At 32.0% G+C, this 21,857-nt stretch overlaps 2 protein-coding genes across 3 annotated transcripts; one reads left to right on the top strand and one right to left on the bottom strand.

The window, feature by feature from the left end:
- Positions 1-1,849: 1,849 nt before the first annotated feature.
- LOC139503526 (FAST kinase domain-containing protein 1, mitochondrial-like) lies at positions 1,850-14,105 on the bottom strand. Of its 2 annotated transcripts, none has more exons than XM_071293318.1 (7): positions 13,933-14,105; positions 9,152-11,469; positions 8,399-8,518; positions 6,062-6,193; positions 5,018-5,099; positions 3,207-3,321; positions 1,850-2,010 (listed from the first exon to the last, which is right to left on the bottom strand). In XM_071293318.1, the coding sequence occupies exons 2-7, from the start codon at positions 11,394-11,396 to the stop codon at positions 1,924-1,926; spliced, it is 2,781 nt and encodes a 926-aa protein (XP_071149419.1). In that variant the 5' UTR covers positions 11,397-11,469; positions 13,933-14,105; the 3' UTR covers positions 1,850-1,923. The 2 variants fall into 2 exon arrangements, with proteins under 2 accessions (XP_071149419.1, XP_071149420.1); XM_071293319.1 differs by lacking the exon at positions 13,933-14,105 and adding an exon at positions 13,331-13,408.
- On the top strand, positions 14,076-20,621 carry LOC139503527 (uncharacterized). Its single transcript, XM_071293320.1, has 4 exons — positions 14,076-14,275; positions 16,008-16,156; positions 16,654-16,730; positions 20,242-20,621. Exons 1-4 carry the CDS (start codon positions 14,182-14,184, stop codon positions 20,354-20,356), a joined length of 435 nt encoding a protein of 144 aa, XP_071149421.1. The 5' UTR covers positions 14,076-14,181; the 3' UTR covers positions 20,357-20,621.
- The last annotated feature ends 1,236 nt before the right edge of the window (positions 20,622-21,857 follow it).

The following is a 21,857-nucleotide window of genomic DNA, read 5'->3' as shown; positions in this document are numbered from 1 at the left end:
AAATCAATTTGTCTATCGTAATCACCAGTCATAAAGTTGTCATTACTCACCTTAAGGCTAAATACATGTACCTTAACAGGTATGTTTATACAATGAACATGTAATCAACAATCGCTAATTACTTGGTCGATTTCTTTGATGTTAAGTGTAAAAATGAAGAGACATAGATGTTTTAGCAGGTAATTTATACTTTTTTTTACATTACGTTTATCTAAAATTTTAAAGTTTGTATGACAACTTTTCTCGACCAATAATATTTTTTTACTGTGATGCCAAAATTTAAAAATAATTTTAAAGTTTTAAAATCACACAAATATTCTATATTGAATGAATACCCTCGTTCCATCATCTGTTTGTCTAAAAATTTCGTTAATTCCAATTTTTTAGTAACTTATATCCTCTTTCCTTCAGGAAACGCTACAAATCAGCCCCTCTGAAGTACCAACGACTTGTAATGGACCTATCATTGATACCAATAAAAGTGATCAGATTAAAGAAACAACCCCCGACTTACATATAAGTACAGACGACATTGGTTTTGTAAAACAATCAACACGTAAATTAACAAACGAAGAGAAATTTAATTTGATATGTAAGAAATCATTTCCAACCTGGAATAAACTATAACTTTCCTATAAAAAAAAATATGCAGGAAAGAACAGACTGTTTCAGCTGAATTGGCTAAATCGCTATGATGGGCTAGTGTACTCACCTTCACAAGAAGGAGCTTACTGCATATACTGTGCTCTGTTTGGGGTTGATAGTTTGGGAACATTATCATGCAAACCACTAACAGATATGGCACATGCAAGTACAAGACTTAATGATCATTTCGGCCGTGATGAGAAATGATGATAAAAAAAGTCATACTGAAGCTAGAGCAAAAGCTCAACTTTTTCTTGACAACATTAAGCAAAGGACTACTGATATTCAAACATTTATTGATAAAGCAATTAATGAACGTATAAAAGCAAATAGAACGGTTTTGAAATCTATATGCAAGTGTGTTTTGCTTTGTGGCAAACAGAATCTTCCTATAAGGGGCCATAAACAAATTGAATTTTAATTTAAGATTTCAAAAGGTGACCACCCCCTAATAAATTCCTGGATCCGCCCCTGCTTAGGGCACCCAGGGCCCGGCGCCCATCTATTTTGGGCTAACGAGACCACTGCATAACCATAGGAGTTAAGATAAGAAGCAAGATTATTTACCACTGCACTGTGTACTGAACATGGAAGAACACTGTTTGTTGATGATCATTGTCAAACGTTTAGTTGATCTTGTGCAATTACATGGAATAAGTTCTAAAATAATGTTTTACCAAAAGAAATTGAACCTGCAACATGTACTAACACCACTGCCAAGTTTGATTTCAAATATTTTGTGTGTTTTATGATTCCAGAAGAAATTGAAGTACTTACAACAAACAAGATGCAGATTGTAGGGAGTCATGTGTATTAATCCACTAATATAGCATTTTTTAAACAGGTCTCAAATATTTCAAGTCATTTTTTTATTATCAGCATGTATATTGTGTTAATCAATGCATGAAAATGACATTAGCTCAAATACTGATGACCAAATGACATGAGTGTTAATTTACTTTATTTTAAGTATTGCTCCTTATGTTTTAGAACAAAATCTGAACATAAATGCAGTCCCAATATTTATGTTAACGCTCTTACAAAACCAATATTTGAGGGAATTGTGACTCACAATTATCAGTAATTTTTGATATCTCTAGTGTGTGATATGTCAGAAAATTGACAATAGCAAGATGACAGGCAATAAATGGGAAGTAACTCTGATGATACCTTTTGGTATTATGAACTAAAAAAGTTAAAAATCTTTAAAATAATTGATGCTTTTTATTTATTTTTTTATAAAAATCTTTGCTTTGTCTGGCATGAACTTTGCTCCCCTCAGAATGATAACATTTTAGTCCTAAGATACTTTTCTTTAGATTCTTTTGATGAGAGTGCCATGGAATTCCATTCAAATACAGGAATCTGAAGAAAACAAATCATATCATATAGTCACCAAATCTTTCCTGTAATGCCCTTTAAACTATTTGATGAATAATGTTATTAATTGCTAAGATTATCATGATTATCTTAAACTTTCAAGCAAATACTAGTTTAGAAATTGTAACTTATGAATCAGATAAACACATGTATAACGTTATTCCTTTAAACAGACCCCTTCCCTTCCAGATGAAACAAGAGCTACTGGACAAAATTAAAGCAGGACACTTAAAGAAAAAGGTTTTTAAAAACTTGCTATGGTGAATGGTGAAAAGACAGGGTCTGAACCTTTATGGTAGTGTGCATACAATTTCATTTTTCAATAATTGAAAGTACATTGTGTATTACAAATAGTATTTTTTTCTCTTAAGGATGTACTTAGGTGAAGTTTTGGAAATTGGTGCCAATTTTACGGACTCCTTGGTATTTTTCCATCAGTACTGGGTTAATTTTTTTGCCCCATAACACCCATTTTTCTTTGTATAAAATATTTCAATAGCTCATAAAAGGCCATTTTCCAAAATTTGAGCAATTTCTTAATTTTTGTTCTTTCGATTTGAGACCCAAATAATACTAATGCAAATGTAAAGTAAAAGTCCAAGTCAGCCTTTTCCCGCTTTTTTTTAAAACTCAATTATCTGGAAAACAAGGTCCATGACCTATCAATATTTTTAGCTTATTTTGTTCCTTAACCGGTGCTCTTTCAAAATGTAGTATCAATTTTAATTTCTTGATTTTTTAAATTTCACCTAAGTACATCCTTAAGGTTAAAACTCTCTTTAATACAATCAATCAATAATTAACAACTATAAATATAAAATTAAGGAGATGTGGTATATAAAGCAAATGTTTGAAAAAACAGCAAATGACAATAATGCCAACAAGTAAAGGGCCATAAATAACATTTATAACAGATAAAAACAAATATCAACCAGTGAATTAGGAGCTTGGCTTCCGACAAGCAAAGAAAAATATAGCAGGGTTAAACATGTAAAGCATTTTATCTTGTAAAGCCCTAGAAAACATTAGATATTTTGTCAATGTCAATGATGTTTTACCATCCTATTATCACAAGTAAAATAATTATATCTGTTTAAATAGATATAAGAAGATGTGGTATGAGTGGCAATGAGACAACTCTCCATCCAAGTCACAATTTATAAGAATAAATTTCTTTTTACCTCTACAACATGAGATCCTGACATCTGTATATGACGGATCTTTGCTTTAAATGAACCAACTAATCGTCGACTGTTCAGGCAGAAATGTCTTTGATCCATATATAATACAACTACCCTATAATTTGAAAACATTATTTGGTTACCTACATAATGCAAAGTTTCTTCTCTGGAAAGAAATTCCTTTCTCCCTGTACTTAACATGTATATTAAGGACATACAAAACAATATTGATACTAATTATTTTTCACATAGCCATGATAGCCAGTTCAAATATGTAATAAAAAATATAAATTCATATGCTTTTTTTAAAGAGATCAATGGGGTCAAAATCAGAGGCGGATTTAGGGGGGGGGGGGGTGTCAGGGGGCTCAGGCCTCTCCTTTTTGGAAAAAAAAATTGGTTGCTTATATAGGGAATCACTGAAGCCAGACTGGAGCGGGCCCCCTCTTAGGTCAGTCAGTGGGCCCACACTTATGAAAATTTCTGGATCCGCCACTGAAAATTTAAGACATTTAATCAAAATTAAAGTTCCTTGTACATTTCTCCCAGAAAGTAAAAGCACATGGTTACAGATTATTTTGTAGATTTTCTGATAAGCTTGGTAGTTGACAGGTTCTTCTATCAATTACAATTTCAAAAGAAACATGAAAATTAAGTCAAAAAGTGGCATTTAAGAGCAATAACCCTTTAAGGACATTTACTGCTGTAAGGAGTTGACAGGCAATTTTGAACATACATGAATAATTTATCTTTCAATCTTGTCTTGTTGGTCATTTTTCAATCTCTATCAATCTATTAAATTTTCAAGATAGTATACAAAAAATATCAAACTATTGCTAAAATAGTCTTTTTAAGGCAATAACTAAGTACTGTCTGTTACTTGCAGTTTGGTATTTTTACTTTTTTTTATCAAAAGATGACCAATGATTTCACCCCTTGTTGACTTAGTTGTAGATGTTGTCTAGTGAATGATTTTTGCTTTCCAAGTTTCTCTCTCAGCTTGTAATAATTAAAGGTTGATAAAAATTGTGTTATATGAAATATTGCCCCTACTAACACTTGTCATCTTTGCTTATATGAGATAACATAACATTTGGTTGAGGCAAACTTAAATTAGAGAACAGAAACGAAAAAATTATCATTTTTTCCATTTGTAGAGGACAAAACTCGAGAACCGTAAAGGTGATGCTATCCAAATTCAAAATTGAACTTTATTGTGTAGTAATAAGCATTGTGTACAAGTTTTATAACATTTGGTTAAGGCAAACATAAGATAGAGAATGGAAACCAATTTCAGGAGAGACATTTCAGCCATGTTCATGCTAAATTATTTGAAGATCTTTTCTTGTAGATCATTTTTTGCTATTAATGTTTATCTTTATCTGTTACCATTTTCGAGATAATAGACTAAAGAGAAAACAATTGGTAAAATTCATCATTTAAGGACAATAAGACAGATGACAGTCATGATCTTTATATCTATGGTGGTTTTTATCATAATAGATAAACTTTGCATTTTACCTCATATTGGCAATGATGGATTGCAGGCAAGGTCATTAGACACAATTTCTAAACTAGATACCCAATGATGATTGTGGCCAAGTGTGATTTCATTTGACCTGGTAGTTTCAAAGAAGAGTATTTTTGTAAATAATAATGGGCTAGCAAAGATAATGGACACCAAGTGAAAAAAATAGCTCACTTGACCCTTTAGTGTTATAAGCTTAAAGGTATAGTACAACAAACAGCAAGTAATGGCAATAGCTCACAAAGTGTTTTTTGGTCAGGTAAGCTCAAATATTTAAACAAACCTTTGTATAGATGGATCCCTCGAATATTTTCCTTTTTTGTATTCCACAGGTTTTCTGTCTTTATCCAAATAAAACACAAAATCTTTGGAGGAAGAAATTAAAAAAGTTATTTGATTATGATATATGAAGCATGAATTGATAAATAAATGATTTTTTTATTTTTTTTATATTTTCTATTCAAACAGGCAAAAATATGAAATCAAACATATAACCTTTTTTTTACCTTGCATGTAATTATAGAATCGAAGTACAACAATGTCAACACTAAGTTAGTAAATACTAGTCATATCTACTGCTGGAAATATTGAATATTGGCAAAATATTTATAACATGTTAAAAGGAAAAGGCCCTAAATTTAAAATATGTCATGCTAGTGCATGTGTACTTTTATTTAATTTAATGCCATTTTGTTTAAATTTATCGTTGTCTTTCTGACATTGTTATGGATACATTGTTTTACATATTGTATTCATATTGTGTCATAGATCAAATTTATTTGTTCTGTATGTTTACTTGTTTTGTTAATATTTCTTTTTGATCGACTTAAGCAATTTCAATTGATATTTTACAGTGTGTCTTTCTATGTTGTAATGTTATACTACTGGTTTAGGTTAGGGTGAAGGTTGGCGCCTGCTAAAACATTTAAACTTGTTGCATTTGTTTGCACCTGACCAAAGTCAGGAACCTGTTGTTCAGTGGTTGATGTCTGTTGCTGTGGTTCATAACTAATTTTTTTTTTTTTTTAGTTTATATCAATAAGACAGTTGGTTTTCCTATTTAAATTGTTTTACACTAGTCATTTTTGGGGCCTTTATAGTTTGCTGTTCAGTGTGAGCTTAGGCTATAAGTTGAAGACGGTACCTTTTATGGTTTACTTTAACAAACTATGTCTTGGATGGACAGTTGTCTCATTGGCACTCATAACTCTTCTTCTTATATCTCATAACTGTTGAATTGGGAATGATGAAATAACAGACAAAGATAACAATATATGTCTCTGTCAAAAGAGTCAGTGGGCATCAAAAACATAACTATGAATCTTACCACCAATGTAGTTGTATGGTAAAAAATCTGTTCTGTTGTAAAACACTTCACTCCCTAATACTGAATGAATCACTGATTCTAGATCTTCAAATCTTCTTCGTCTAAATGTCTTTCTACTTTCAACTTTAAATTCTAGAGAGAGAGAGAAATGTAAATACTATAAATACATCTACTACAAAGTGTTTTAAACTATACACATGGAAAAAAGTATTGCAACACCTTGATTTTTCAAAAATTGAAAAATCAGCCTCTTTTTTTGGATGATATATAATAAGATATTTGTATAATATTATTGAAACATAGTTTATGATAACATTGGCATTGAAACGAACAAAAAATGTTTAAAAAAAAATGATTTATATAACCACAATTTTAATAACAAAATGAAGCGTTTTTTGTACAAAAAAATGCATTTTACAACTTTGACTGTAGTCGAACTTTACAATGTCAGACATTTCAAAATTAATCTTCAGATGACTGTTCACATCATGGTTGATCGTTACACGCCAAAGAATTAGTACTTTGTGCGCAGCCTCCATTCAAACGGATAACCGCATCTTAACGTCTTCTGATTCCTGCCAAAAATCGACTAATTTGTTGCTAAGGTAGCAGCAACCATTTCTGATGAAGGGCATTGTTTATTTCATGATGTGTTTGAACTGGGGTGTCCTTTCGCGCACTTCCCGCCCAATAGTGTCCCATATATGCTCGATATGGTTCAAATCTGGGCTACGATCCGTCCACGGAAGATGACCCGAATTCCATTGGAACAATGAATCTTCCTCCATGATGCTAATTTTCAATTTTAGCGAGCTCTGCACTACATTGGATACGGAAAACTGTGTGTCTATTCGTGAACAAAGGTCTCCGAAATGGTCTTATCGCACGATAACCAGTAGCAATGAGTCAATCTCGAACAGTTCTTGTTAAAAGGTCCCTGTATGCCAAACACTCTCTTTTTTGGATTGTATTGTATGCAAGGGGTTTCCTTCTGACCAACCTTTTTTATGCTTGATTTTCCCTAGCAATTGGTATAGAGGGTCTTCTTTATTTCGGAAGGTCTTTAACATCGTTTAGTGCCATTTTTAATTCTCAAAACGACTTCTAGTGAAATGGTGATGACCAACAATACGTGCAGTTATTACAGCGACCTCCTGCTTCACTCATGCTGATAATCTGTCATCTTGCTGCAGTTAAGAGTTGTCGATGACCCATTACAAGGTGTCAATCACATAACTTTAAAATTTTGGTTATTTAAAGTTTTGAAAACAATGAGGATGAAAACACCTGTTTTGCTGTTTACGGGTACAGTGGCTGCATGTGCAGATAAAAACTTACCGAGTCGATATTTATTGATTAAACTCAGGTGATACTTAAATAATGTTTAAGTAGTTCTATTTTACCAAATTATATCACAAAAAAATAAAAAGTGTTTTTTTAATTTCAATTTCAATTTGGTGTTGCAATACTTTTTTCCATGTGTATAGTATATAAATATAACAGGAAATTATAAGTAGTTCCAGACAAATTCTATAGTGTAGAATGAATTTGGGAAAGATAAAATTTGAAGCCACCTATTTGAAACGTGTAGGCATGCATACCCATAGCCTGCACTTGAAAACAAATATGCACTTTTAAAGTCAACATTCTGTTCGAATTGTGACTGTTAAAGTCAAGTTCCTGAGTCCAAATAACCCCCCTTGAAAATTCCTGGCTACAGGCCTGGGCATGTGATCAAAAATCTTTCTTCCAGCAACAGACAAAATTGCCTACCGAACATAACTAATAACCGATTTGTCTCTATTCTCTTACTTAATTTGCTATCCTTTAAACAAATTCAAATTGTGTTCATAAGGTTTTATCAGGTTTATGAATTCAAGAAAATAATTTCTATGTACATCATTTGTTCATGTACCAAAGAGAAGAAGGTATGATACGGTAACTTTTATGGTTAATTGATTTGATTCAATCATGACATTTAATTTTCTGGTTTACTCTAAATATCTTTAATGAATTCACCAAAAAAAGGAGACTATACGTGATGACGGTTCATAAAAAGACCACAACATTTTGCAGGCAATTGAAAACAAATTGAAAAAGAAAGGTTAAGTTTGTCAACATATCATCTTAAAATCATTAGAAGAACAGATTTCCCTACCAAATCTTGACAGTTAAAATTTTTAAAATACTGAAAACGTTTGGAGAGTTTCTCTTTAGAAATTTGAAAATTTAGCTGTCTCAAGTGAAGACACTCATACCACATGTACCACATCTTCTAATATATATTTATATCGTATCACAATTGATGCAGTGGTAGAATCTTCCTAACTGTCTTACCTGGTGGAAACTTTTTCATGATCCAGGGAATATTAAACTGTGGACAATCAATAACCACTGTTCTGTTTAGATTGGCCAAGGCTAACCTTATCCTTAACACTTCTTGCTCATCTTTTAGACCTGAAATACAAGTACAATTGGGAATTATTTCTGATAAGATGAATAAACACTTAGTTCTTGAAAATAAATTCTCCCATTGAACAATTATCTGGATTGAATGCTGAGTGTTTAACTGTTGGCAATTTAGCCATTAAAATATTGTATGTCACCTGACTTACTAGTAGTTTTAACATATATGCCAGTTGGTCTCTGGTGGAGAATTGTCTCATTGCTAATCATACCAAATCTTCTTGTATTGTTTGTTGTTGAATATAAGATTGTTTGATAATTCTCTTAACATAGGATCAAACTATTTCAAGATCAAATTACCGAATTGAAAAATGGAATCATGTATGGTGTCTATAGTGATATGACTTACAAAATATCCTTGTCCTATATAATATACCATAATATTCCTATTTATTGACAATATCATAGTGCAACTTTCCATAAAGACAGCTTTAGCATGTACATGTATAGCATTTATAGCTAAATTGTTATATAACTTTTTACTTTTTAGGCCATTTGAAGTTGACTGGTCACTTCAATCTTACTGTTAGAGACCACTAGCAGTAACCTCTAAATATAATTGGTTGTTGGTGGCTTTCCAACTAACATGTATCCAATATCTCTTATTATATACATTGTACATACCATTAATAAAATCGCCTAACCGCTTAAAGAATTCCAAAGAGAATATATGATGAATGTATTTCTCTGGGTATATTTGTAGTGTACACAGGTCTAAGACTATATCAATCTGTTCATATTGAGATAATTCATCAAAACTCCGGTCCAGAATTTCCAAACATACAGATTCAAAATTGTGCTCTTTGATTTCATATCCTGTTTCCTCCATATAACCAAGAACATAGATCAAGTGTTTTATCAATATGTTGTCTTTGTTCTTAATAACATAGTTTTCTAGTATATGAAGTAGCTCCTCATTATAGTAGGCCGTTACTGAAATCCTCCGTAGAAGATGTCCAAACTCAAGCATGGTCATGTTTCTGGCCACATCAGGAAGCATTCTAGAGAATTGTATAATGGCTTCATTGTCCATTCTCAACAAAGGTATGTCACAAGAGATCATCATGTTTATATGTCGGGTTAATGTATCAAGTTGTCGATCTTGGTGGATTTTGGCTGAAACAGATTTATTTATTGCCATCATTAAATCTCCATAATATCGATAAAACTCCTTTTTTCGTTGTCTAAACATTTTTCTGAAACATACTGCTATGAAAAATATGTCCTTGACCTCTGCCCTTGGAATAGCTTGGATAAGGTCATTGATTACAAAATTAGGAGGGTCTATCTCTGGTGAAAGCAGTATAAGTGAAGCCCCGAGTCGACAAGTCATTGTGGTACTGTAAGTTTTGTGTTTGAACATGTGCAGTAGTTTGGATACAAGTTGATTTCTGATTGGTTCTATATCATTCCTCGTACTGAAACCTAAATACCGTACAATTTTTTTGTCATATTTTTCAGTTAACCTTTCTAAACAAATATTGTTTAGGTCGTAAATGAAATCCATGCTGACATTTTCTCTATGAATATTATACGCCAAATGGCTAATAATATAACCATCAGCATCTTTCAAACATTTCCTTAAAGTCTGTTCTATTTTCTCACCATGTACAGATTCTCTTAAATTCTGAACATGAGGAATTGCATAGCTGACTTCTGCTGAAGTTAAATTTTCTTTATCAAGTAATTCAGTACATTTTTTGGTTAATGCGCTTTCAAGTAAATTAAATATGTCAGTTAACTGTTTTGGGTAAAAGAAAATGCACTGATTGATAATCCAAACGCCTTTTCTGATTGTTCTGTAGTTATATGGTTCTACGTCATCAATATTTTCTACAATTGTTTCAGCAGACCTCAAACAGATCTTGATAAAAAGCTGAAACATCACATCAGAGGAATGAAGACTCTTATGACCATCATCCTTTGCAAAATTAACCATCAAATCAAACATATCTACAGCTACCTCATGATCATTGAAAACTTCCTCTGAAGTTAAAGATGCAATTTTTCTCATGCATTTGATTATAATATCTACTGGATACCTGTCTGCAGCTCGAAGGAGTAAAGGATGAAAAGAAAGAAGCATATCTCGACTCTGTCCTTCTAAACCACTATTTTTTATCAGTTCATGAAATTTTGGATAAATAAGCATGTTAAATATGATTTCTCTATTTCCTAAAGCACCTTCCATTGCTAAGGGAACAATATGTCTGAAATCTGACCAACAAAATGATGCAGACTTGTCTAAAATTTGGTTAAGAATGTCAACACATGTAACATTTGACAAAGGCACTCCAAGATGAGCAACTGCAGATAAAATTTCTGTTAAATGTTCTGTTTCTAAGTCATCTATACTTGTTGAGAGAGAATGTAATAGTTGTGTGAACTCTGGTCCCTGCAGTGGAGTATTTACATCAGTCTGTAATCTCTTATTATAAACAAGTTGTTGAAATGCAATTTTCCTTTCTCCATATAGCCAAGACAGGTGAGTTAATTCTTTTTCATAAACAATATCTTCAAGGTGACTGAAAATGGGAACAAGGTCAGTGGGATTGAAATTCCAATCTTGTGTTTTTCTTGAAGCAAGTGATAGAAGAGCTTTACTGCTTTCACATGCTAGAATTTCTGTCATTCCAGTTGGATGAAGTAATTGACGTCCTAAAACACTTGAGCTATCAGCAATTTTATTTTCAACCATATTCTCTGAATTAGTATTAGAGAATACTTTAGATGATTTTGTTAAAAATCTGTAACCTGATTTTTCACATGTTTGATATTGCAGACAAGTTTGATTTGTAAGTAAACAGTTATATATCGCCGAACATCGAGGCACCTTAGACCAAGGAATACATAATCGATTCAGTGCCATTCTTACAGAGGTATCCTGTTTAATTTTTACCAGCACAATTTTACAGCATCTTTGTATCCCATGATGATCACACCTGCAAAGAGAAATAGCATACCATTCATTACAGAGTCAGGGAGCAAACTTAGGTCTTGTTTTTCATATATTAAGAAAAAAAGCGTGAAGAGAATAAAATAATAATAATCTATAATAATAAATGTTTTCCTGAATAAAAAAAATAATTATTGCTTGTTTTGTCCTTAATATAAAAGGGGATATTTACGATGCTATATCTAAAGTGCAGGGGTGTGGAAATATTTGTTGTGAGCACTTGTCCCTGGGCAAGTAAAACTAAAAATTTAACTTGTCCGGAATTTTTTTTACTGATGATCCCAATAAATATTGAAGTATTTCTTGTTAGATAATATATGATTCTTACTTAGCACTATTGTGCATCACAAACAAATGAAATCCATTTGTTTATATGTGTCAAAAATTTTGAAAAGTAGGAAATGGGTTAACATCAATGGGACAGAAACCTAACAGCAAACCAACCAATGAAATGACATGTAAAGGACAATTTTGCAGCAGTTTTGGAATAAAAATTGTAGCCAGTAGGTACATAATAATTATACTAAATTTGAGGACAGTGATTGAAGAAATGTAAACTAAATAATAGATTAACTATTGATTTTGTGTTGTTTCTCTCAACTGACACACTTGTTTTTTTCTTGATTATTTATTATTGTCTTGATGTGCAATTAAAGCGTCCCTTCTATTTACCAGTTTGACAACATATTATGTTGACCTTTCATATATCTATACATAAGACAAAAACTTAATTTATTTACCGAATTTCCATCTATAGATATCCAGAATGTCTGAAATTCTCGCTTCCGTTTTTTTTTTTTTTTTAAATACTCTGTGTCCTCTGTTTGCTTTTAAAGTTTTCTACTCGACTCATGATTCTTTTTGCCTTGCTTGCCCAGCTTTTTATTAAGTATTTGTCAATCTGAATCTCGATACAAAATTAAAAGAAATGACACTTCCATTAAATGATGGATGAAACTTAATCGACGATCGCGGGTCAATGGACAAAGCCAATGCAATGTTAAGCGACTCGGGTTCACATACTTATTTTTATTTATTTTGGTAATCGATCTATTTCCGGTATCATGTAATATTTATGGTCATGAACATTGATGTTTTTACTTGCTGAACATTGGTTTATTTTATATAAATTAAACATCTTTTTACGTTTTGAAATTAATTTTATGTTTTTGTTGGATTTGAGCTTTGTCTTGTATATTTTTTTACTTGTCCACGGGCAACCAAGACAAAAATAATTACTTGTCCGGTTGTTCAAATGTACGAGTTTGGCGAGTCGGGCATAGCATTTCCACACCCCTGAAGTGGGTCTCATTGGGGTCTAAGTGTGACGCGGGATTGCCGATTTTTTGTAAGCGTGACACGTGAAGGTCAAATTATTGTGTCTGGAAAACAGGAAATGAGGTCTAGCGGGACCCACGAAATGACAAAAAAATGAGAATTGCTTACGTACATAGTGTAAGCGGGTTAAGGGAATCCGACAAAACAGTAAGCGGGATCCGGGATCGGAACCCCCCAATGAGACCCCCTCTAAATAAAGTGGTTAGATAGTGTTGTTGCACTTTAACATTTAAGTAAGTAAATATATGTTGTGTCGTTGTTCTCCTTTAATATTTAATGAGTTTCCCTCAGTTTTAGTTTGTTACCCTGATTTTGTTTTTTGTCCATAGATTTATGAGTTTAGAACAGCGGTATACTACTGTTGCCTTTATTTCATACTTGTTTTTGTGCTTTAATACAAATGTCTATTATCTGAATTTGCAAAATACTTGTATAAAATAAAATTTAAAAAAACAATGTGCTTTAAACTTTCATTGACACAAAGTTCTCTCGTGCCAGCAAAATATTACCGTTGATGAAAAAATATCTCTATTGGTTAATAATAGCTCAGCATTATTACTTAAGACTGTCTTCCTCTTTCATATCAGAGTGTCTAAATATAAGAAATAGTGAACTTAAATGATACATCAATATGTAACTTTTCATTATAGCATGATATGTTATCATGAAACCTTTCATTCTACCATGGATGTCAATTATTATAGTTATATGTAATGCCATAGGTCTTAACCATTTATTGTTAATGAGTTTGTGCCAATAAAAATATTTGTATTTGTATTTGCCATTACAAAATCTATACATTTTCCTTTTTTTAACCCTGGGCAATTTTTTTTACGGGGCGATTTTTCTTTTCCCCAGGCGCTTTTTCTTTACCTGGGCGCTTTTTAGTAGAACCCATTTTTTGTAATTTATACGAATCATGCTCTCCAGGTCCATATGAATGGAGGAATCTAACTATATATATATTCATGTATTTTTTCAAATAATGTTTGACATCTTATATAAAATAAATGGTATTCAATAATCAGTTATATAAAAACTAATGTTGTATGTTTTGGCTCCATTATCACACATGTTTCACATGTATCCTAATTTGATAAAACATGTTAACCTTTAGATTTTGTTGCTAGTCAAATTCAATTTTGAACTTGAAATTCTGCATTGTCTTTCAAAGATGATCAGTTTTCATGCAGTTTGGAGTCTTCGTCAACGTTATGTGGTATTACTAATACAGCGTGCTGCATTTTAGCATGTCCCTTGAAAATGTTGTGTAAAGTGTTGATTAATTCTGAAAGTCATGAGGTCGTACTTTCGACAAGAAGTCTTTTAATCAAGTTTAAATAATAGTGCACATTGCAAAATGAAGAACTATCTTAAGCATTTCGCCGCTCTAGGACTATCGCTTGGTGCTGCATATACTTACGCTCAAATTTCAGCTCGAGACAAGTATCGAGGTATTAGACGGTGTTTTAAAGTGTAGATTTTTAGACTTTATTATGATAACCTCTCAAACCTTTTGATTTTGTATTGCTAATTCTGTTTCTTATATTTTTAAATGAATATATGTCCTGAAGTGTAATTTCTACAAGTTAATGCTACAAACACCAAACTTTCAGTATTCACCATTCAAATGATGTCACATTACCACTATAGTTTCCACCACTGAGGGGGGATAGGACCTTTATCGGGACTCCGGGATCTGGTGTTTTTAAGCTCGGGATTTCGGGATTAACCCCTTCGGGATCCGGGAATTCTTTTTTTCAAATTTCGGGATCCGGGATTTAACTTTATTTAAATTCGGGACCTCGGGATTTCGTGTTTTTAAGCCCGGGATTTCGGGATCAGGACCCCTCCTACCCCCCCTCACCACTGCAACAAATGTGTTATGATATTTCTTCACAGGAGACATATCTGTAGTGAGGGGGGATAGGAGGGGTCCTGATCCCGAAATCCCGGGCTTAAAAACACGAAATCCCGAATTTAAATAAGTAAATCCCGACGTCCGAAATCCGAAGAAAAGAATTCCCGGATCCTGAAAGGGTCAATCCCGAAATCCTGAGCTTAAAAACACTTGATCCCGGAGTCCCGATAAAGGTCCTATCCCCCCTCTGTAGTGGTACGTGTAGAATCCTTTTTAGACTTTTATATATATATTCCACAACTGCAGCAAGTGTGTTACGATATTTCTTCACTCTTGACAGTTAAATTAAAATTTTTAAAGTGCAAGGCTTTCAGAGCTTTTTAAAAAATTAAAATTTAACTTTTGAGAGAAGAGAAATATCCCAAATCATGAGTTATAGTGGTGGAATCTTTTCTCCAATGATATATATCCTTCCTTTCTCAAGATTTGAAGAAAGTTGTGTACTTTCTAAATGACGTCATCAGGCATGGTTGACTTTTTTCATGATGTCACAATAGGTAAAACTCAGAAGAAACTTAATATCGACAATTATCTTTTGCAGAGAACAGATTTTTCACTAGTAAAGAGAAATATTTTTCACACTCTGATCAAGAAATGTGAAAATAGTGCAAATGATAGAGAAAGTTAGATTTTGATATTCAAAGCGTGAGGCCTGCTGAGCTTTTTAAATAATTTAGATTTTTAATTGTTAAGGGTGTGGAGAAGCATTTTCATATACAAATTATGAGGGGCCTGATGGGTTATTTTTTGTTCTTCGTGATGGCGCATTTTCGCTATCATGATCCATTTTTCTACAGATTTTTTTTTATTAATATTTTCGTGATCCTTGATCATGGAATTTAATTTATTTTCTGTGAATCCTGATTGACAAAAAAAATCAATCCTGAATCATGATGAGACATTGTCAACATTAGAAAAATCCTATATTAATTTTCAATGCTAAGTATAAAAAAGAAGATGAGGTATGATTGCCAATGAGACAAATTACTCTCCACAAGAGACCAAATGACACAAAAATTAACAGTCTTAGATCTGTTTTAAATGTACATGTTCCTTAAAATGTACATTTGTATATGTCCTGTATAAAATAGAATAATTGCAAAGATGCAGTTTACTTAAGTGTTGTTGTCAATGTAGCGGTATAAAATTGCAATGAATACAATATTAATTCAGAATCCTGCTATTCTTTTCCATCTCTACAAATCAGATGGTTGCTACTTTGAAGAAAAATTTTAATATCAACAAAATATATTTTATAATTACAGTATTTATGGTAAATTCAGAACATTTTAAAAAGTCTGTAAATCTTCTGCAAGGATACCAGCCTGTTGTTGATTTGTTAGGAGATCCTATCACAGCTGACACAGTGGAACTTAATGACCCATATACACAAGTGGATGATTTTTCTGCTCAGGTAACTAAATTTTTACAAAACAATGATATAAATCCATGCAGCAACAACTGAAATTCAGTTTTCAAAAATTGTACTACTCTGAAACCACCATGACAACTTCAATCAAACATGGACTGAATGATCTTTAGGGGAATCTAGTATAAAGTTTGTGTTTCTTATTCCTGCCAATCAACCAATATGGAGGCAGTGTCTAAAGATAGAACGCAAGGCTGAAGGGTACATAGGAGTTATTATCTGTAAATGATGAAATTTAACTAATTTTAATGTTTTTGAGTCAAAATATGATAGATGGGCAGAACTTTTACAGCAAAAATGCTAAGATTTTCAAGATCTTTCTCAAAATGCAGAAATGACTGCAACCATCAAAAATTTACCTGTACACGTTGTAAGAGTTATGTTATTATTCTGAAACTATATATAGCACCTTTGCGAAAACAAAAAATGACTACAAATATTATTGTAATTTCATTTTCTCATCTTAATTTTCTTTTTTTCAGCTCTCAATTCCACTTCATGGTACGAAAAAGAATGGCATCCTATTAACAAAATGTAGCAGACCAACAATAGATGATGAGTAAGTGTAATTACTACTTGGTACCAGGGTAAATACACTCTGCTACTGTTTCAGCTTTGCCTTCATTTTCTGTGGTCCCTTAGATTTTACAAATTCTTCTCCTCTGAAACTTATAGGCTAAATTAAACCATACCAGGCCAAAATGGGTATCTAGTTTATAAAATGTGTCAGATGACCCGGCTTGGCAACCAACTTAGCAGGACAAGGCATAAATTGAACAAACAGTTAAAATGCATGTTTTATCAACACTATTTACATACCTGTCAACTGACCCAGATTCTGCGGGTGTGACCCGAGATTTTCACAATTCTGAGGGATCACCCGGATCACCCGCCGGGTCATTGAAATAACACGGAAATTCCGAAAATGACCCGATTTCACCCGTATTTCTTAGCCTTGAGATTGATTTTCATAAGTAATATTCCTTTGAAATACCGGCAAATTCGTAATTCTTCCATGAACATGCAGTTCATCTAGCTATGTAAACTATCAAATTAAGTGACCCATTAAGTGCATGGTTTCACTTGACAGCTTTGGTGTCAAACACACTGTTGATTAACACCAATTACCTTAGCTTTAGCTATAGGTCGTAATTAAATTGCCCTGTTGTTTTACAAAGATATTTCAACCAAGAGTTACTTCCCCTTACATCTACATCTACATAATACTTCTTAACTTCAATCATTAAACCCTTATTTGTCACCATTCAAAATTATTCGTTATATTTACGTTTTATGGGTGAAAAAAGATTAAATCATAATAATATAAAATTCAAATACATATTGAAAAAAAACTTTTCATTATTTTTATACCTTTATACAATTTTTAAAAAAAAAGTTGAAAATTATTTTTTACATTTATACTTCCTTTAACTGTATTACTATATTTTATCATAGTATAATTTCCTTGTCAATTGAGAGTTGAATGTTCATACATGTAATACCTCTACATGGTATGTTTAAAGGCTAGTAGTCTCATTTTAAAATTACACTTAAAAATAAATTTTAGATGATGACAAAAAGTAAAGGACATAAGACTGTGATACACAAGTTTATAAAAATCTTTAAAAGTGTAATGAAATAATAATAAATAAGATTTAAAATGACTTAACCAAGTGAACATGCATTGATGTTTTGGTATCTTTGATAAATTGATATACATTATAAGAAAATGTACCATAAATACTGAAATTCAGCTCGAAAAGTTCATACGCGTTATGACCTGAGATTTGATTCTTCAATGCAGGTCATGACCTGCATTTTCATCGTCACAGGTTGACAGGTATGCTATTTATAGAAAAAATCTGATGAAGCAGAAATGTTCAGAATGTTGACATCTACCTACTGTCTAATTTACACCAATACTGTTAGATGACTTTTATTGCAAACCAAATGAAAGTTTACCACAGAGTTGTCTGCTCTTGACCAAGGTATTTAAACTTTTGCAAGTTTACCTGTCCCATTGAAACAATACAAAGCTATTGTTCACTATGTAGTTTATTCACTTGGGACCTTTATATTAAATTTCTTCTAGGAGAAATCTATCACTCATTGATTAATTTGCCTGACCAAATAAATGTCTTGTTTGTTGATTGAAATACATGTTTAAAGTCCCTTAAAGGGGCACTAGCTGTCAAATTCATGGTCACCGATTTGACTCAAATTCTCATATTTGATTTATAACAATCTAAAACATTTATCCAAACTATCAAAAGTCTAAAATAAACAGATTACAGAGCATGGGGTAGATAATATATAAGTTCGTTTCGTGTGTATTTTAGTCCAGACGCCATCTAATTAACTATCGATTTGACCTCGGATGACCATATAAGCGATGTAAACATAAATAAAGATATGAATAGATTAAACCAACACGTGCATTTGGATTTTATAGGTCTGTTTGATTTTATTTCATAGATTAAAAATAGATGTTTCTCATTACTTTTAACCGTATAAGAATGATTTTATGTGCATCGAATTAGTAATCAAATGATTTACCGTAGTTTCACTTTCATAGTTGACATTCTTTTTCTTTAAAAAACCAATACACAAACAATGCATGCGTTGTCAATTTCTAGCTAGGGGTTAAATTGAAGTTCACATGAATACGGATTTATAGAGGTTGACTCACTTACTTGCAAGTGAATAACTAATTATCAATGTTTCTTAGCGTAATTTGACAAAATTGAACCTTTTTGGCTGCAAAAAGCAAATTGTTATTTCACTATTTCACTTTCATTATTGATTGAACCAAAAAAAATCAAACTTTAGATTTTTTATATATCTCGTAGCTAGTGCCCCTTTAAACTGCATGTGATACAGTTTTTATTCTATAACAATAATGTATTTTCAGTATGTTCAATATAAACACTGATTCAATTTTAAAAAGTTTATTTTTTTTTACTACTGTTTCAAAGAATTTGCGTGTTTTTTGTGGTCGTTCAGTTATGAGGGGGGATAGGACCTTTATCGGGACTCCGGGATAGGGTGTTTTTAAGCTCGGGATTTCGGGATTGACCCTTTCGGGATCCGGGAATTCTTTTTTTTGGATTTCGGGACGTCGGGATTTACTTTATTTAAATTCAGGACCTCGGGATTTCGTTTTTTTAAGTCCGGGATTTCGGGATCAGGACCCCTCCTATCCCCCCTCAGTTATAAAGAATACATTTATGAGGACCTTAATTTAAACATTATCATTTTCAAGTTTTTATTTGTGAACACACCAAAAAAGCAAATTTTAATAAGTTAAATATTGAAATTTGATCAGAAATCAACTTTTAATGTTTTATCAGTGTTTATATTAAACAAATTAAATATTGATATTGAATAAATACAACATCACATGCAGTTCTTTGATTCCTTATTTGTACATTTGTACATGTATTTTCATTATTGACAGGTAAATTAATCAGTGAGTGATCGATTTCTTTTGGAAGAAATTTAAAGGTCCCATTGAATAAACTAAACAGAGAACAATAGCTATTGTATTTGTTAGATGGCACAATAGAACTTTAAGAAGTTTAAATCGACAGGTAACTTGCAGGTAAATCTGTGGAAAGGTACCAGTATCATTTGGTTCGCAATAATATAGGAGTTATTATCCTAAAATGACAATTTTTTCCATTTAAAAAAATTTGTTGCATATCTCTTGAAAACTAAAATAGATAGGGAGAAACTGCAGACAGTAAAAATGATCAGCAAGACGAGATTAGCAAAATTTGTGGAAATCATTAAATGATTCCTTCTTTGAGTTATTGCCCTTTAATTGACAATGTTTTCCAATTTTGACTGAACAACTTGTCTCATTAATTCACGAATATGCAGGAAATGAGAATTTTAATATATTTCAATTCTTTATATTACATTTGTGCAGTGCCCCTTTAAATATTTTGTGGTAAAAATACATAAATTTATAATAGATTTTCTAGATTTCTCTGGAGTAGGTTATTTAGCAACTAAAATTTCAAAAACACAAAAATATTTTAATGAGTTGACTTATTTTATCTTTTCAGTTGGGAAGTTGATAGTTTGGATTTCAGAAGAGTTGATAATTCAAAACAATGGACATTTTATGTTGGCAAAAGTAAACTACATGCAGATACAGAAACAAAAGAAAATGTGACTTAAACAACAATTCAAAATAATATATTTAATTTATCATAATACCAATACATTATAACATTAAATTGTGTACTTGTATAAAGATTTGAAAGTTTGTGGATTTTTGTATAAAAATGCAAAATATTGTGATTGTTTGTGGTATGGATATGTTTTTATCTTTGTTTGAAGAAATAAATTGATAAAAGATAAAATAAAACATTTGGCTGTTTGGGTTTCTGCTAATACCTAATGATGTCATAACAATAAACTCATCATAGATACCAGGACTAAATTTTGTATATATACGCCAGACGCATGTTTCGTCTGCAAAAGACTCATCAGTGACGCTCGAATCCAAAAAAGTTAAAAAGGCCAAATAAAGTATGAAGTTGAAGAGCACTGAGGACCAAAACACCTCTTTTTGTACTGTGATGTTATACAAATAGACTCTACCACTTCATCCAGTGTGATACAATATTTCTCTACTTGAAACAGTTCAGTTTTCAAATTCAAAAGATGAGGCTCAATTTGCTTTAGATTTTTAAAATTTTAAAGTCAAGAGTGGAGAGATATTGTTTTGCATGAGATTTGGTTATTGAATCTGTTTCTCTTATGTGCAAACCATCTTAATACTTCTTTTTCAATGCTCTGCAGAAAGCTATTTTCTTTCAATGTAACATCTTTAGGGCCAGGCATGGTAGCCTTTTTTCCTGATATTACAATAGGAAATTCAAAGGAAAGCAATGAAATTTGACATCAAAATCATATTTTGACCAATGTAGAACTTAAATCAAATAACCATAAACAATGTCATGACAGACTATGTAAAGTTATGTAAAGTTTTGACACCTTATATGAAAATTTCTCTTATTCTTAGCTGATTTATCATTCCTGACTTTTTATTTTACATTACGAAAAGGAAAGACCTCATTTTGACATTTTAATTGTATCCTATTTTTGTATACTATATACCTTATGAAAACATAAATTACTTACCTCCCTTTGACAATCTACAATTTTGTCATTTTAAATTTTGTAACATGGTTTTTGTCTTGCCTACAAAGAAAGTTGCAGAATGTGAGATACAAGGATAAAAATCTGGCAGCATTGGCATTTAACTATTTGTTTAAAGTTTTATATTTTAGAATGTAGAAAATCTGGATGCTTCATACCTTGTATGCAGATGCCTTATGTTATCAAGATTCCATCTGGAAGATGTCCCTTAAATTGTCTTTTACCTCATTTTCCTGGTTTAGAAACTACTTGAAAAAAGATTGTTCTTTTTTTTCATGTGAATTTCTACATGTCCATCTGAACTCAATCTCATTTCATGGGTGACAGGATTGCTTCCCTTTACTTCTTTAGCCCAGTCACAAAGTGCTGCCTTGTAACACAGAGATCACAGGTTTGGGTCAAAATGATTTGGTATGTAGAATAATACTCTCCGGTTATATTTGGTGTCAATCTAAAAAACTATGGTGGTTTAAGAGGACTTCTAGCTAGGGTATGTATGCAAAAGTCATAATGG

Source organism: Mytilus edulis, chromosome 14 (assembly GCF_963676685.1).
Source record: "Mytilus edulis chromosome 14, xbMytEdul2.2, whole genome shotgun sequence".
Taxonomy (NCBI): Eukaryota; Metazoa; Mollusca; class Bivalvia; order Mytilida; family Mytilidae; genus Mytilus; species Mytilus edulis.
The sequence above is the reverse complement of the archived record's forward strand: the minus strand, read 5'-3'. Positions and strand labels throughout refer to the sequence as shown.

Coding starts and splice junctions, on each gene's coding strand:
- LOC139503526 (XM_071293318.1), bottom strand. CDS start 11,396: ATGGCACTGAATCGATTATGTATTCCTTGGTCTAAGGTGCCTCGATGT. Junction 8,519..9,151: donor GTTAGGCGATTTTATTAATG/GTATGTACAATG, acceptor CTTGTATTTCAG/GTCTAAAAGATGAGCAAGAA. Junction 6,194..8,398: donor CATGAAAAAGTTTCCACCAG/GTAAGACAGTTA, acceptor CTCTCTCTCTAG/AATTTAAAGTTGAAAGTAGA.
- LOC139503527 (XM_071293320.1), top strand. CDS start 14,182: ATGAAGAACTATCTTAAGCATTTCGCCGCTCTAGGACTATCGCTTGGT. Junction 16,157..16,653: donor TGGATGATTTTTCTGCTCAG/GTAACTAAATTT, acceptor TCTTTTTTTCAG/CTCTCAATTCCACTTCATGG. Junction 16,731..20,241: donor AGACCAACAATAGATGATGA/GTAAGTGTAATT, acceptor TTATCTTTTCAG/TTGGGAAGTTGATAGTTTGG.